We start from the raw sequence: 15,872 nt of genomic DNA on the forward strand, positions 1-15,872 counted from the left end.
TAGAAGGATATACAGATGCTAGTTGGATAAACAACGTTGAAGATCACTCTTCAACGAGTGGTTGGGTGTTTCTGCTTGGTGGAGGTGCCATTTCGTGGGCTTCGAAGAAGCAAACCTGTATTTCTACCTCAACCATGGAATCGGAATTTATTGCCTTGGCATCAGCTGGAAAAGAGGCGGAATGGCTAAGGAATTTGATATATGAAATTCCATTATGGCCAAAACCTATACCACCCATGGTTATAAATTGTGATAGTTCTGCTACTATGGCTAAAGCTTATAGTCAAATTTATAATGGCAAATCACGACATTTGGGTGTTAGACATAGCTCGATTCGTGAACTGATAGAAACTGGGGTTATTACAGTTTTGTTTGTGAGATCTCAAAAGAATTTAGCTGATCATTTGACCAAAGCATTAGCTAAGGACTTGATTGACAAGTCGGTTGAAGGGATGGGTCTAAAATTCGTATAAATCCTTAGCAATAGGATACCCAATTCCCCTTTAATACAACGTTAGAGGCTGAATTCAATGTGGAAGGCCTGTTGTTATGAGATTGGAGCACACAAACTTAAATCCCAAGGTGCGTGCTTAGTCTTGCAAGTTGTGAGGATGAAGTTTATCTTCTTAATTGATTCTTTGAAAAAGTGTGTTTGCAGGGACACGATGAAAAGAATCAACCTATGTGAACATGAAGTCTCCAGCCGCTTCAAAGGAGATTGGGTTTGGTTCCTCATATGTTCATGAATAGATAAGGGACACTAGGCTTGTAATTAAGTGTCGGTTAATGTAATTTTAGAAGTAAAATAGTTTATGTGTGAGTTATCTTCATGTATTCAAAATGTGTAGGAGGGTTCAATGCTTAGTCACACCCCGATACTTGAATATTTGGAATGTGTAATTTCACTAAGTGAAAATTCAATCTTCGTGACATTTTCATTTATGCATAAATTGGTATGTTTGTTAGCTTATTTAATCTTGAATTACGCTTAAATGGGGGAGGAATGTTGGTGATTTAAGAGTAATTACCGGTTTCATTTTGCGTGATTAAGGTTGGTTCGTTAGTGGGTAATTTCTGAATAATAAATTGCAAGTTCGGGAAAATACGGAGAGTATACTTGCATAATTATTTACGGAATTACGGTTTAGCATTCGGACGAATGACTATGACGGGGGTCCGCGGGAAACAGAACTTAATTCCGTGTCTTTTCTGAAAAGATAATTAATTAATTTCAAGGGAAACCAATTCAACGTATCCCTCGGAATAACTTCCCTCCATTCCCTATTTTCCTCTCTATATAAACAAAGAGGAAGAGAAGAAGCAGATACAGAAAAAATTCTTCAACATCAACAAACGTTTAACAAACTACACACAATATTTCTATATTACGTCTCTGATCTTTGAGTGCCAAAGTCAGAGGGGACCGTCTTATCTCAGTAGAAAAATTCGGTATAACCCAGGCACAAGAATAAGGGTCGAATTATTCTATTAGGAAAGCAAGAGTCGATTCGGTCTGTATTTGTTTGTCAAACTTATTGTTCGTAATAATCAATCCCTTAACAGTATGAAACTCCCAAATTTGTGAAACAAACACTAATTGGTATGGGTTTTGTGTTTGAACGACCTAAAGGTATAAAATTTTACGAATCATAAAAATTTCAATGTAAGGGATATGTAAGGTAGACTTGCTAATTTGCGCTCTTCCATCTCAGGCTCAGCAGCCCATGTAAAAAATGTGACGACATATTTCGCCATCTACACGCAAATGTCGAATTCGAAGTATAATAAACCTTGAACTGCAACTTTGAAGCAAAGTTTGATTGTTTTAATGATGATACTTATATTACCTGACTTTCAGTTGCTGGTGTGCCGTCTTCATACTCGACTGCACCATCACTGAGCATTTTCGGCATTGCAATTGCTCCACCAGGAAAGTACGGGTTGTAGTGTAACTCCTCCCTTATCTTTCTCGTCCAACCAAACATTTCATGGAAGTTAAGTTACATAATGAATGATAATTCTGTATTGTTTCTCAGTGATAATTCAGCAAATGCCTTAAACCAGGCCAAATAATATTACCGACACACCAGCAGGAGGATCGCGGTAGCCAGTCAGAAGGGAGAAAACATAGTTCTGACCATTATGCCTTGCCTGCAAAATCACCATCATAATGAGACTTTTGATGTGCCTAAAACGGACTCATTTAATTTCCGGTAAACTAATATATTAATGACGAGACTATGTTTAACAATAGTCTAACACGAGACTAACTAGTCAGTCGATGAGAGTGTGTAGTAAGGAATAATAAGTAGATGACCTTGGTGAACAGGCTAAGATCAGGAAGGTACGCGCCTCCATTGGCAAACCGAGCAGCCTGCTCATTTTGATACTACACAATTACGATTCCAAATTAACTTAGTGAGTTTCTAGCTGCAGAGACTATGTAACATGATAAAATAGATACTTACGAGGCATGATCGTAGGAGCTAAGGAGGCCTTTGTGGAGCCAAGGGTAGCCGGGACTATGCAGCCCATTCTCTGCCTCGTCAGCAGAGGCAACTGTAGCAAAGCTAACAAGGCCTGTGACGCCTGCACCAAGGAGAGCGACCGCCTTGAATGGTCGTATGTTGGTGAACCCGAATGCATCATTAGCTTGCTTTTATCCGAGTTTTGGACTTTCTTGAGTGAACTAGTACAAGAGAAAAAAGGTTACCACAAATTGTTGTTACTAACTTAAAACATTAGTACCTTGGTGGTATTCTAAAGTTAAAATCCTTGGTACTCATACTTAAAACATTAGACCATCAAAGACCATGTGCCAATTATTTGCACAAGAGTTACTTAATTTTTTTTTTTTTGGGGTAGACCATCCGGTTTAGTCCGGATTCGAGCCGGGAAGGACCACTAAGGCGGTAAAGCTCTCTCTCATGAGTTTTAACACTGCTATGCATTCCCAGGGCTCGAACACAAGACCTCTGGTTAACCTAGAAAACCCTTTGCCAATTGATCTAAGTGTTGATGGGTATTTGAACTCAAGTTATGAGCACCACCTCTCATGACCTTACCAACTACGCATCTGAGATAGTTGACATCTGCATAAAGTTAGGTATTGTAAGTTATGTACCTTTGAACTTGCATTTGCTCTTAGAAGTTGCTTGGATTTACAGCTCACAATCAACCAAAACTCAGAAATAACCCGGTTCATTGTTTTACAAATTCCTTAAACATAACAAAAGTTAAATTGCAAAATTATGGTATATAAATATATGATAACACTACAATGAAATTACCTTTGTAACCTAACTACACTAAGAAAATAGAGTAAAAAATAGAGTAGAAAAACAGTTGGTGATATTAGGAATATTGTTCCTATATTCTCTCTTAGAATAATATCTTATGATCATGTAAATATTAGTCATATCTACATTCACACATTGTAATCTTCTAGCTTAGGTAATTTACGGCTAGTGCTAATTCTAGGTTAGAATACCAAGTCTTTGTATACTGACTATATATAGCTCTTTGATAATCTTTGTATGTATGCAATTCTGAATATAATGAAACCTTTCACATAATTCTCCTAAATCTATCATGGTATCAGAGCCTCGTGCTCTTGATAAAGGTTAACGCCTTAAGAGTTGATTCTCTTTCGCCACCACCACCCACCACTCTTACCCCATCTTCCGCTACCCCAAGAATTGCATCAAACTATCCTTACATGATCTTACGATCAACCCCTAACCCCTATCTTGCCTATCCACGACCACCCTTTGCAAACTTGGTCACCTATGACCATGCACCCCTTTCAAACTTTGTGCCCTAGTGGCCACCCCTCCAAATCCGGTCAACCACTTGACCACCCCTCATAAACTTTGGCACCCTTGTGATCACCCCTCGCTCTCAAACTTTGTGCGTGCCCTTGTGGCCAACTCTCTCAAACTTTGTGCCCTTGTGGCCACCCCTTTATTAACTTGGTTAATTACTCGACCACCCCTTTACCAAACTTTATCGTCATCTCGGCAACTCCTTGCAATTTTGGTTGCCCACGCAACCACCCCTTTACAAATCCGGTCAAATATTCGGCCACCCTTACTTGGTCACTCATGACCACCCTTACAATTTTGGTCATCCACGTGACAATCCTTTTACAAACTTGGTCATTCACACGACCACCCTTTTTAACTTTATCGTTGTCCTAGACACTCCTAAAAATTTGACCACAACTCGCTCGGTCAAACACTCAAATATCATTGTCTCTTTTTTCCTTTTTCTCAAAAAAAAAAATCCACCAAATTCTCGTACCAATCCAAAAAAAAAATTGCTTGTTTCGTGAAACCCAACTCACGTAAGGTCAAACTAAAATCACCTTTCAATCCTTCAATCTGTTGGGGCTGGTGTCCTTTACAGTTAGTGCAAGAACTTATAAATCTCTAAAAGGATCAAAGGGTATACTTTTGTATCATAATCAGTTGGTCCACGTTTATCAATAACGGTTGGCTTGCTAGATAAGTTTGACGTTATTGTCATACAGATGGCGGTGATCAACTGGTCCCTAAAAGTCACACCTATAGGATACGTTTGAGAGATGTGACGGTATGAAAATACAGTCATGTAGATGCCAAATTTGACTAACCAGTTAGTCTGAGTTATTTGACTATTAATTAGTCAAAAATGTGATGTTGAGATATTTTATTTAATACGGATTAAATAATAATGGCTAAAGCGAATTAAGCAGTTAATTCGTAAAATTGAATATAAACGATTTATATTTGATTAATGTATATTGAATAAATATAATTATACAATATTGTCTTTGTCGGACACGTATTAATAATTCAACTAATCCGTCTTATTAGTTGATGCTTTAATAACCGATAACCGATGACAATTTATAATTAGACCGTGTCATATACATTTAGTAATTTGGATTCGGACCACGAGTTTATATGAAGAGGAAATGAAAAAGCCCATGAGCTCCCCTCTCACTCGGTTTGGCCGAGCCAAACATAAACAAAAGGAGCCATCTCCTCTTTGGTTAACCTAAGCATTTTCATTTGTATGAAAACTAGGGTTTTGAGAAAAGTGCCTCTCAAAAATTCGGATCTCACATCCAACGAAAACTCACAAAACAATCCTCTCAATATTGCAAGCCAATTAGGGGATTCATTCTAGCACAAGGGCATTTCTCGGACAATCTTGGGTGCAACAATTAGGAGGAGATCTACTTTGATCTCTCATTGCCGAATTGCACTAGGACCGGAGGTTATTGCTTAATCTTTATCGTTTCATTATGTTTTTCGTTTATGACTATTAATCACGTATAAAATTTGCGTTATAATCCTTCAATTTATGGGTTTTATACGGATATTACCCTTCAAGTGGTATCAGAGCGAGGCCACGTAAATTTTTCTATGTGATTTTCATCAAACGAAATGGATCGATTAATTTTTGTTGGAAAAAAATCCACACGGCTGGAATTTTTTTTTGCACGGTTGTTGTTTTTTTTTTAAAACCGTGTCATGTATTACACGGCCTTTTTGATTTCCGTGCCTTTTGTTTTTTTTTTTCTCTCGATTTTGATCTTTGCATATTATTTTGTAATCGATATTCATTGTAATATGTTAAAGATCTATCAATTGCAAATTCATTTCTATACGGATTAGGTGATATCGCAATTGGTTTTTATCAAATCGATAATTTTTGTATAAATTTTTGATAAACCGTGTGGCATGTTGGTCTCGGCATTTTTTTTTATGTGCCGCGGCCTGTTTTGCTTTGGGAACCGTGTCTAGTTTACACGGTTGCTTTGTCGATCTTTTGTTTTGTTTTGTTTTCGTTTTGTTCTTTGCGAATTGTTGTTTTAAACGATAATTACAACAATATGTGAAGATCATGTCAATTGTAGTTTGGATTCTATACGGATTAGATTAAAATTGCAATTGAGTTTTGTCAAATCGTTTCGGCATTGTTTGTTGTTGCTCACGGTTTGAGCAATTTAATTTTTTTTTTTGTTCTTTTTTTGTTGCTAACGGTTCAGCAGCATTTAAAAAAAAAAAAAAAAAAAAAAAAAAATTCCTTTCTGGTACTGTTCACGTACAGCAGTGCAGAAGAAAAAAAAAAATTGTTTGTTTTTTTTTTTTCGGCCAATTTTGCATAAAACGGATTTATGCTCTCGCTTGATAGTGAAACGGTTCACCCACGCAAAATTAAATTACTTTAAAACGATTTAAAGTAACGGATTATCATGAATTAAAATTAAGTTGATGAAGCGGTTTTGTCACATAATTTTAATTATTAAAAGGTGGTTTGGATAATTTAACATAATTACGGAATTATGTCACGAATAAATTTAATTTAGTTGATGCATTTTATTTATCGTTTTTAATTATTTTGAATGCTTTTAATTACGTATTTATTTTATTTTGCAAACGGTTGTAACTTAGCGTGGCCTTAGTAGAACGTGTTACCGTAATGATGGAACACGGTCTTGGTTGTATTTTGAGATCTCGTATCTCCTTTTATTTCTTTTAATTACAGTTTTTATTTAGAATGTAAATAGGTTTATATTTTGTAAATTTTAATTGTAATTTTGAGAAGACTAAAGACGGAGACCGGATGCTCACTCCCGCTACTTGAATCAAGATGGAACATCAAGACAAGCTTCTCGGGTCCAACGGTGGATTCCAAAGTTGTTTTATATTTTTTTTTTACTAGGATAGGCCACACTAGGAATTTTTATTTACGTATTGCATTCATTTATTTATTTTATCGTAATGATAGTATGCATCATATTCCGCCTAAAAACCAAACCACCTAATATTTGCATGAAAACTGACTCAAGTAGAGGTCACGCGTTAGTTTTCTTTGACATTCTTATGTCACATGATTTTAAGCCATCACCTAAATTAATTCATTCACGCAGACGCTAGTTATTCGTTCACTTAATATGAATTATAATTAGGTTGATGGGATCTTCCTCGTATAAACAAAAATTGAGAATAGTCTTTATAGGTCAAACTCCAATGAGTCCCTTCTTCGTCGGTAGGCATAATATGACCCCTTCTACGTCGGGTAAGTTGGAACCGATTGACCTATTTTATCTCAACACTATGGCCACTCGTACGATCCTGTGACTATGGTGGACTATAGATAGGATTTACGGAAATCTATCGACCAAGAGTTCTTACGGAAGAATTAGCTAAACAGTTGGCTTATCAATTTACAGAAATTGAGTCTTGGGATCACTTGTATCATTCTTGAGGGAGATCAATTATGCAAGTGCACGAGTCTACACGTTAAAATGAATTTTTAAATAGACTTAAATCACCTCGATGAGTTGCTTATTTCGTTTTTGTTTTTCTTTCTTTTTAGTGTAGATCACGAACTTTTAAACTGCTAAAAACAAATGGCTGGTTCTTCAGACAACCCAATGCCAAGTGCCACATTGGACCGTGAGTCCTGGCTTCGGATCTTCATGAATCGGATGAATCGGTCTACTCGATCGAAGAATGATGGATCAAACTTCGCGGATCGGGAGGCGGCATTACGGAATCTTTGCCGCTGGCGCCGACGGAAGCTCAAATATCTATTAGAGCCCATCCCGGCAAACCCAGGTCCCACGGCTAGAGCTGCTGAAATCACCAAGTTTAACGATTTCTGTATGGAAGCGGGTGCGATTAAAAACGTACTCATTTTTGCAATGGAACCCAATTTGCAGTAACGCTTCATAGCCCATGGTGCGAACAAGATTTTCACCACGCTCACCAAGGAATTCTCGAAAGCACCGAGAATCGTGACCTATGAGCATACCACTCGCTTCTTTGATGCGAGACTCCAGAAGGGCCAACCAGTTAGCCCACACATTCTCAGCATGATTGAGAATGTCGAGAAGTTGGAGACCTTTGATTGTAAGATCAGCGAGAACATTGTGATCGACCGCATGCTTCACTCACTCCACGATGGTTTTTCGCAATTTAGAGCGAATTACTATATAAATGATTTGAAGAAAAGTCCCCATGAACTGCACTCCCTTCTCGTACAGACCGAGAAGGACATGAAGTTCAGTGGGAGCTTGAAACAGGATGTTCTCGTTGTGACAAACAAGGGGAAAGGTAAGGGCAAAGCTCAGGCAAACCTAGCAGTAGGTAAACCGAAGTTCAAGAAGTCGGGTTCAGGTAAGAGTGGGCCTGGTGAGTCGAGCACCTCATCGGGCACGACAAAGAGCAAGAATGAAAACATGGAATGCCATCATTGCCACAAGACTGGGCATTGGAGGCGTACATGTCCTGTTTATCATGAGGACTTAAAGGCAGATCGTGTTAAACCTGTTGGTATGTCTTCTTCTTCTTCTACTTTTATTCATATGATTGAGATTAACCACGCAAGTTACGGAACTTGGGTACTTGATACTGGTTGTGGTTCTCATCTGTGTAATCATGTGCAGGGGCTCCGAAACATCGAACCCCTCGTAAAGGGTGAGGTGGACCTGCGTGTTGGGAATGGAGCACGAGTGGCTGCCGTCTCAAGGGGAACATACGTGATCCAGCTTCCTAGCGGATTTGAGTTATTTTTATATAACTGCTATTATGTACCCAGTCTTTCGAAAAACATTATTTCAGTTTCTGCACTTGACAAACTTGGTTTTTCATTTGTAATAGAGAATAATAGTTGCATTTTCTCTTTACACAATATGATTTATGGCAAGGCAGTCTCCATGAACGGAATTTATGTTTTAGATCAGACGACCGAAATATTACACGTAATGAATAAAAAGTTAAAGGTTGGTGACAAAGATCAAACGTATCTATGGCACTGCCGTATGGGACACATTAATGAGAAACGCGTTAAACAGCTCATAAAAAATGGAGCTATCTCGGCCTTTGATTTTCAATCATTTGGCACGTGTGAATCATGTCTCATCGGTAAGATGACTCGGATTTCCTTCAAAGGTGTTGGAATGCGCGCTGCTGACCTATTAGGACTCATACACACGGATGTATGTGGTCCTATGTCAATCACCGCACGAGAAGGCTATAGGTATTTCATCACTTTCACGGACGATTTAAGTAGATATGGCTATGTCTACTTAATGAAGCACAAAAGTGAATCCTTTGAAAAATTCAAAGAATACCAAAATAGGGTCCAGAACCTACTTGGTAGAAAGATTAAAACCCTACGTTCAGATCGTGGTGGCGAGTATCTTTCTCACGAGTTTGATCAACACCTTAAGGACTGTGGGATTGCCTTACGATTAACTCCACTGGAACACCTCAATTTGAATGGTGTGTCGAACGGAGAAATCGAACACTACTTGGTATGGTTCGATCCATGATGAGTCACACCGTGTTGCCTGACTCATTGTGGGGTTATGCTCTTTCATCGCTGCTCTAATACTTAACCGAAGTCCGTCTAAAGCTGTTGACAAGACTCCATATGAACTATGGAAGGGAACGGTCCCTAACTTGTCCTTTATACGGGTTTGGGGCTGCGAGGCTTATGTCAAGTGGAGACACGAGGATAAGCTCGGCCCGCGATCGGTCAAGACATACTTTATAGGTTATCCTAAAGGAACACTTGGTCATTACTTCTATTCGCCAACCGAACAACGTGTTTTTGTTGCGGCTAGTGCGACATTCTTAGAGAAGGAATTCCTCGAGAATGCAAAGAGTGATAGAACCTTCGACCTGTCGGAGATTCCAGAACCAAATACCGAGCAACCATTGGAGGAACCAATTCCTTCAATCCCGGCTGCGGTGAATATTCCTGAGGAACCTAGGAGGTCGGGCAGAGTCTCTATTCCTCCAGACAGATACATTGGTATGGTCGAGGAACATGACATAGATGACGTTCTACTCCTAACGAGTAGTGAACCCGCAACCTATAAAGGTGCCATGACTAGTTCCGACTCAAAGCTATGGCTTGAGGCCATGCAATCCGAGATGGACTCTATGTATGAGAACAACGTATGAGATCTTGTTGACTTACCTGCTAAGGTTCGTCCCCTTCAATGCAAATGGCTTTACAAGATAAAGCATTCTGTGGAAGGTCAACAAGATATCTATAAAGCACGACTAGTTGCTAAAGGTTTCACCCAAGTGCCAGGTTTGCACTACGATGAAATTTTTGCACCCGTAGTCATGTTGCGTTCCATTCGGATTATCTTAGCGATTGCCGCTTTTCATGACTATGAAATTTGGCAAATGGATGTGAAAACCGCCTTCTTAAACGGCTTTTTGGAGGAAGAGTTGTACATGGTACAACCCGAAGGTTTCATCGATCCTTTACATCCTAAGAAAGTGTGCAAACTTAAGCGTTCCATTTATGGACTTAAGCAAGCATCTCGGAGTTGGAATCATCGCTTCGACCAAGTGATTAAAGAAAATGGATTTACTCGATCGGTCGAGGAACCATGTCTTTATATCAAGTCGAGTGGGAGCAAGATTGTCTTCCTAATATTGTATGTCGATGACATACTCCTGATTGGGAATGACATACCTCTCTTAACTTCGGTGAAAGTATGGTTGAAAAACCATTTCCAGATGAAAGATCTGGGAGAGGCACAAAGAATTCTAGGCATCCGTATCTATCGAGATAGATCACGACGGATGCTATCTCTCGATCGGGAGTCTTACATAGACAAAGTCCTAGAGAGATTCAGCATGACTAACTCCAAGAAGGGGTTTCTTCCCATGGCTCCAGGGGTGCATTTGAGCAAGTCTCAGGCACCAGAGACACCGGAAGAGAAAGAGCGCATGACACGGATTCCTTATGCCTCGGCTATAGGATCAATCATGTATGCCATGATATGCACACGTCCGGACGTGGCATATGCATTGAGTATGACAAGTCGATTCCAACAGCATCCAGGTGAATCACATTGGATGGCTGTCAAGAACATTCTTAAGTACCTACGGAGGACTAAAGATTGGGCATTGACTTATGGAGGCGATCAAAAGCTATGCGCAATCGGTTACGCAGATGCTAGCTTCCAAACGGATCGTGATGACTCGAAATCTCAGTCTGGATTCGTTTTTACTCTTAATGGCGCTGCGATCGGTGGAAGAGTTCCAAACAAACTATTACAAAGCAGATTCTACGACCGAGTCCGAGTACTATGCCGCGTATGAAGCTACAAAGGAAGCGATATGGATGCGTCAATTCTTACATGGACTATCTGTAGTGCCTAGTTCGAATGACCCGATCACCATCTATTGCGACAATAGAGGTGCCATCTTCCAAGCTAAGGAGCCAAAGTCTAGCAACAAGTCTAGACATGTACAACGGAAAGCTCATCTAATCCGGGATTACGTGGAGCAAAAGGAAGTAGTGATAGAAAAGATTGCTACAGATGATAACATAGCAGATCCTCTCACTAAACCATTACGACAAGATAAGCATGAAGGGCACGTTAATTCCATGGGAATTAAACGTGTTCCTAAGTTGTAGTACTCTTTTATGGATTAGATTCATCCTCTTTTGTACTCTATACGACATCATCGTTTTGATATTTTATAAATATTTTGTTTTTCATGTGGTTTTGTACGACAAATTTGAACACCACAAAGTGAACTGAACAAACATAATATTTTTGGTCCTTAATTGCCCACGTGAGCTGATAACTCAAGGTAATTATTTTGTGACGTTGGTTGATGGTGGGTTCAACAAGCCATAAGTCAACAAGGTTGGTGACCAATCACGAGAGGCGATTTATACGGATATCTCGTAGGACACAATTGTGACATCGACGTGGAGTCCTAAATGTTTTACAACATTCGGTGCCAGGTCGTGGATAGGACCTCCATGGTGATCCTAAGAGTCGATTCTTTTGACTATCGATTGTCTCTTGAGACTAAGGCGGATTTTGGGTGACTTTGGTTTCTTTCTCACGGTCATCCGTAACAGGGGGCCAAGTAGATTGTTTTCGGGTCATTTCATCTTTGTGCTTAGATCGGAAGGAGTTCGAGTTGAAGGAGATATTCAGCCTTTATCAGGTACTCGACATTTCTCAAGGCCACTCGAGGAGTCAGAATCGAAATGCATGGCCATGCTCGGATACGGATTCGTTTTATCAGTTAAGTTACTCTCTAGTCGGGGAAACCACTCTAGATACAGATCGATTGTAAAATACGACCTTTGCGAATTCGGATCTGCAAATTGTTTTACATTGAGTGGGAGAAATTTTAAATGAATATGAGAATCGGTTATCGCACATACACTTGTACGGACAAGTGGGAGTTTGTTGGAGGTGGTGTCCTCCAGTTAGTGCGGATAACGTCATTGCACATACACTTGTACGGACAAGTGGGAGCTTGTTGGGGCTGGTGTCCTTTACAGTTAGTGCAAGAACTTATAAATCTCTAAAAGGATCAAAGGGTATACTTTTGTATCATAATCAGTTGGTCCACGTTTATCAATAACGGTTGGCTTGCTAGATAAGTTTGACGTTATTGTCATACAGATGGCGGTGATCAACTGGTCCCTAAAAGTCACACCTATAGGATACGTTTGAGAGATGTGACGGTATGAAAATACAGTCATGTAGATGCCAAATTTGACTAACCGGTTAGTCCGAGTTATTTGACTAGTAATTAGTCAAAAATGTGATGTTGAGATATTTTATTTAATACGGATTAAATAATAATGGCTAAAGCGAATTAAGCAGTTAATTCGTAAAATTGAATATAAACGATTTATATTTGATTAATGTATATTGAATAAATATAATTATACAATATTGTCTTTGTCGGACACGTATTAATAATTCAACTAATCCGTCTTATTAGTTGATGCTTTAATAACCGATAACCGATGACGATTTATAATTAGACCGTGTCATATACATTTAGTAATTTGGATTCGGACCACGAGTTTATATGAAGAGGAAATGAAAAAGCCCATGAGCTCCCCTCTCACTCGGTTTGGCCGAGCCAAACATAAACAAAAGGAGCCATCTCCTCTTTGGTTAACCTAAGCATTTTCATTTGTATGAAAACTAGGGTTTTGAGAAAAGTGCCTCTCAAAAATTCGGATCTCACATCCAACGAAAACTCACAAAACAATCCTCTCAATATTGCAAGCCAATTAGGGGATTCATTCTAGCACAAGGGCATTTCTCGGACAATCTTGGGTGCAACAATTAGGAGGAGATCTACTTTGATCTCTCATTGCCGAATTGCACTAGGACCGGAGGTTATTGCTTAATCTTTATCGTTTCATTATGTTTTTCGTTTATGACTATTAATCACGTATAAAATTTGCGTTATAATCCTTCAATTTATGGGTTTTATACGGATATTACCCTTCACAATCCTCATATCACTTCACCATGGCTGCCCACCTATATGATTCTTCTACAAATTCTACCCACCTGGTGGCTCGACACCACGTTTGCCCTTCTCTGCTTCTTGTCACACACTCAAATCTCGTCATCGCTATTGACAAACCATGTTCTTCATGTTGGGAAATAAGCTCCAATCTCCCACACGCAACGGAAGCACCGATCGATATATAATGTAAAAGTAAAATAAACCGCAAGTTAATAATAAGTTGAGACGAGATTTAGGGTCAATACCCAGGGCAAAACCCTCCAAGACGGAGGTAAAACCCACCAGCCGAAAAGACCAAATCCACTATAAAATAGTGCCAATATAAAGATAGTGCCAGTACAACGTAACCGGTACCAAATTACACACCGAATTTGGACCCGACAATAATTTAGGAATACAAACTAGTACCCTCTAGACCACCAGTATAATTGGAAATCACCACCAATTATACCCCTAGAGTAACCCTCTAAATTATTGTAAGAGAAGACCCGTTATACTGCCTCACACACTCAAACCCGGTTGAACCCGGTTGAACCGTTACCCGAATCACAACCCCTTGTTATTTGTGTGAGTACCTTACCAATACCGTAAGGCCTGCCTTATACTCCACCAAATTCCAGTGAAGTATAATACCAAAGAGACACTTACAATTTCAATGTAAGCTCTCTTTGTTTCCTTCCCTCTGCCAGAAACCAAGTGAACGAGCAAGGTATTTATAATACTCCGTACCTTAGAGTCAAGTTTGCAGCCACTAAACTTGACAAACCAAACATGCAGAATACATGTTCATACCACAAATTCAATGCACACACTATTCATGTATACTAGCTCATTGAATTATTCCGTCCACAATTTCTACCAAACAAACAAACATGTTTCCTTGAATTAAGGATTGCCAAAGTCCATTATTTCGCATCGAAATATTACCGACCTTGGACTTAATGCCAACACTTCATAACTATACCCTACATCGCTACACATCGTACAATTTTTATGGTACACTGTACTACAACCACCTAGCCCTTGTGCTCCTGTCCCATCTAACCTCCCCTCTTACGTACAACATCACCTATCTACCTCAAATCCATATATTGCCATCATAAACTCTATCCAACCATGGTAAAGGCTCCCCACGTTCTACCCAAAAAAAAAAATGCAAAATCGATCGACCGTGGCTCGAAGTATCTCCGACAACCTACCACTCCTACTTGTCAAGATTGGACTTTCCCAATGGCCGTCCATCTTGCGGGAGTGTATTAGGAATATTGTTCCTATATTTTCTCTTAGAATAATATCTTATGATCATGTAAATATTAGTCATATCTACATTCACACAGTGTAATCTTCTAGCTTAGATAATTTACGGCTAGTGCTAATTCTAGGTTAGAATACCAAGTCTTTGTATACTGACTATATATAGCTCTTTCATAATCTTTATATGTATGCAATTCTGAATATAATGAAACCTTTCACATAATTCTCCTAAATCTATCATGGTATCAGAGCCTCGTGCTCTTGATAAAGGTTAACGCCTTAAGAGTTGATTCTCTTTCGCCACCACCACCCACCACTCTTACCCCATCTTCCGCTACCCCAAGAATTGCATCAAACTATCCTTACATGATCTTACGATCAACCCCTAACCCCTATCTTGCCTATCCACGACCACCCTTTGCAAACTTGGTCACCTATGACCATGCACCCCTTTCAAACTTTGTGCCCTAGTGGCCACCCCTCCAAATCCGGTCAACCACTTGACCACCCCTCATAAACTTTGGCACCCTTGTGATCACCCCTCGCTCTCAAACTTTGTGCGTGCCCTTGTGGCCAACTCTCTCAAACTTTGTGCCCTTGTGGCCACCCCTTTATTAACTTGGTTAATTACTCGACCACCCCTTTACCAAACTTTATCGTCATCTCGGCAACTCCTTGCAATTTTGGTTGCCCACGCAACCACCCCTTTACAAATCCGGTCAAATATTCGGCCACCCTTACTTGGTCACTCATGACCACCCTTACAATTTTGGTCATCCACGTGACCATCCTTTTACAAACTTGGTCATTCACACGACCACCCTTTTTAACTTTATCGTTGTCCTAGACACTCCTAAAAATTTGACCACAACTCGCTCGGTCAAACACTCAAATATCATTGTCTCTTTTTCCCTTTTTCTCAAAAAAAAAAAATCCACCAAATTCTCGTACCAATCCAAAAAAAAAAAATTGCCTGTTTCGTGAAACCCAACTCACGTAAGGTCAAACTAAAATCACCTTTCAATCCTTCAATCCTCATATCACTTCACCATGGCTGCCCACCTATATGATTCTTCTACAAATTCTACCCACCTGGTGGCTCGACACCACGTTTGCCCTTCTCTGCTTCTTGTCACACACTCAAATCTCGTCATCGCTATTGACAAACCATGTTCTTCATGTTGGGAAATAAGCTCCAATCTCCCACACGCAACGGAAGCACCGATCGATATATAATGTAAAAGTAAAATAAACCGCAAGTTAATAATAAGTTGAGACGAGATTTAGGGTCAA

At 39.5% G+C, this 15,872-nt stretch overlaps 1 protein-coding gene across 1 annotated transcript; it reads right to left on the reverse strand.

The window, feature by feature from the left end:
• Positions 1 to 1,647: 1,647 nt before the first annotated feature.
• LOC141649716 (cytochrome c1-2, heme protein, mitochondrial-like) lies at positions 1,648 to 3,205 on the reverse strand. Its single transcript, XM_074458399.1, has 5 exons — positions 3,125 to 3,205; positions 2,318 to 2,389; positions 2,080 to 2,151; positions 1,848 to 1,964; positions 1,648 to 1,755 (listed from the first exon to the last, which is right to left on the reverse strand). The coding sequence occupies exons 1-5, from the start codon at positions 3,203 to 3,205 to the stop codon at positions 1,648 to 1,650; spliced, it is 450 nt and encodes a 149-aa protein (XP_074314500.1).
• Between the last annotated feature and the right edge of the window lie 12,667 nt (positions 3,206 to 15,872).

The sequence above is a fragment of the Silene latifolia genome, chromosome 3, assembly GCF_048544455.1.
Source record: "Silene latifolia isolate original U9 population chromosome 3, ASM4854445v1, whole genome shotgun sequence".
Classification (NCBI taxonomy): Eukaryota; Viridiplantae; Streptophyta; class Magnoliopsida; order Caryophyllales; family Caryophyllaceae; genus Silene; species Silene latifolia.

What these genes read in the sequence shown, in the direction of transcription:
- LOC141649716 (XM_074458399.1), bottom strand. Translation starts at nt 3,205, where the DNA reads ATGAACCGGGTTATTTCTGAGTTTTGGTTGATTGTGAGCTGTAAATCC. An exon ending in GAGCAAATGCAAGTTCAAAG is followed by an intron (nt 2,390 to 3,124) that starts GTACATAACTTA and finishes GTAATTGTGTAG; the next exon opens with TATCAAAATGAGCAGGCTGC. An exon ending in ATCTTAGCCTGTTCACCAAG is followed by an intron (nt 2,152 to 2,317) that starts GTCATCTACTTA and finishes GTGATTTTGCAG; the next exon opens with GCAAGGCATAATGGTCAGAA.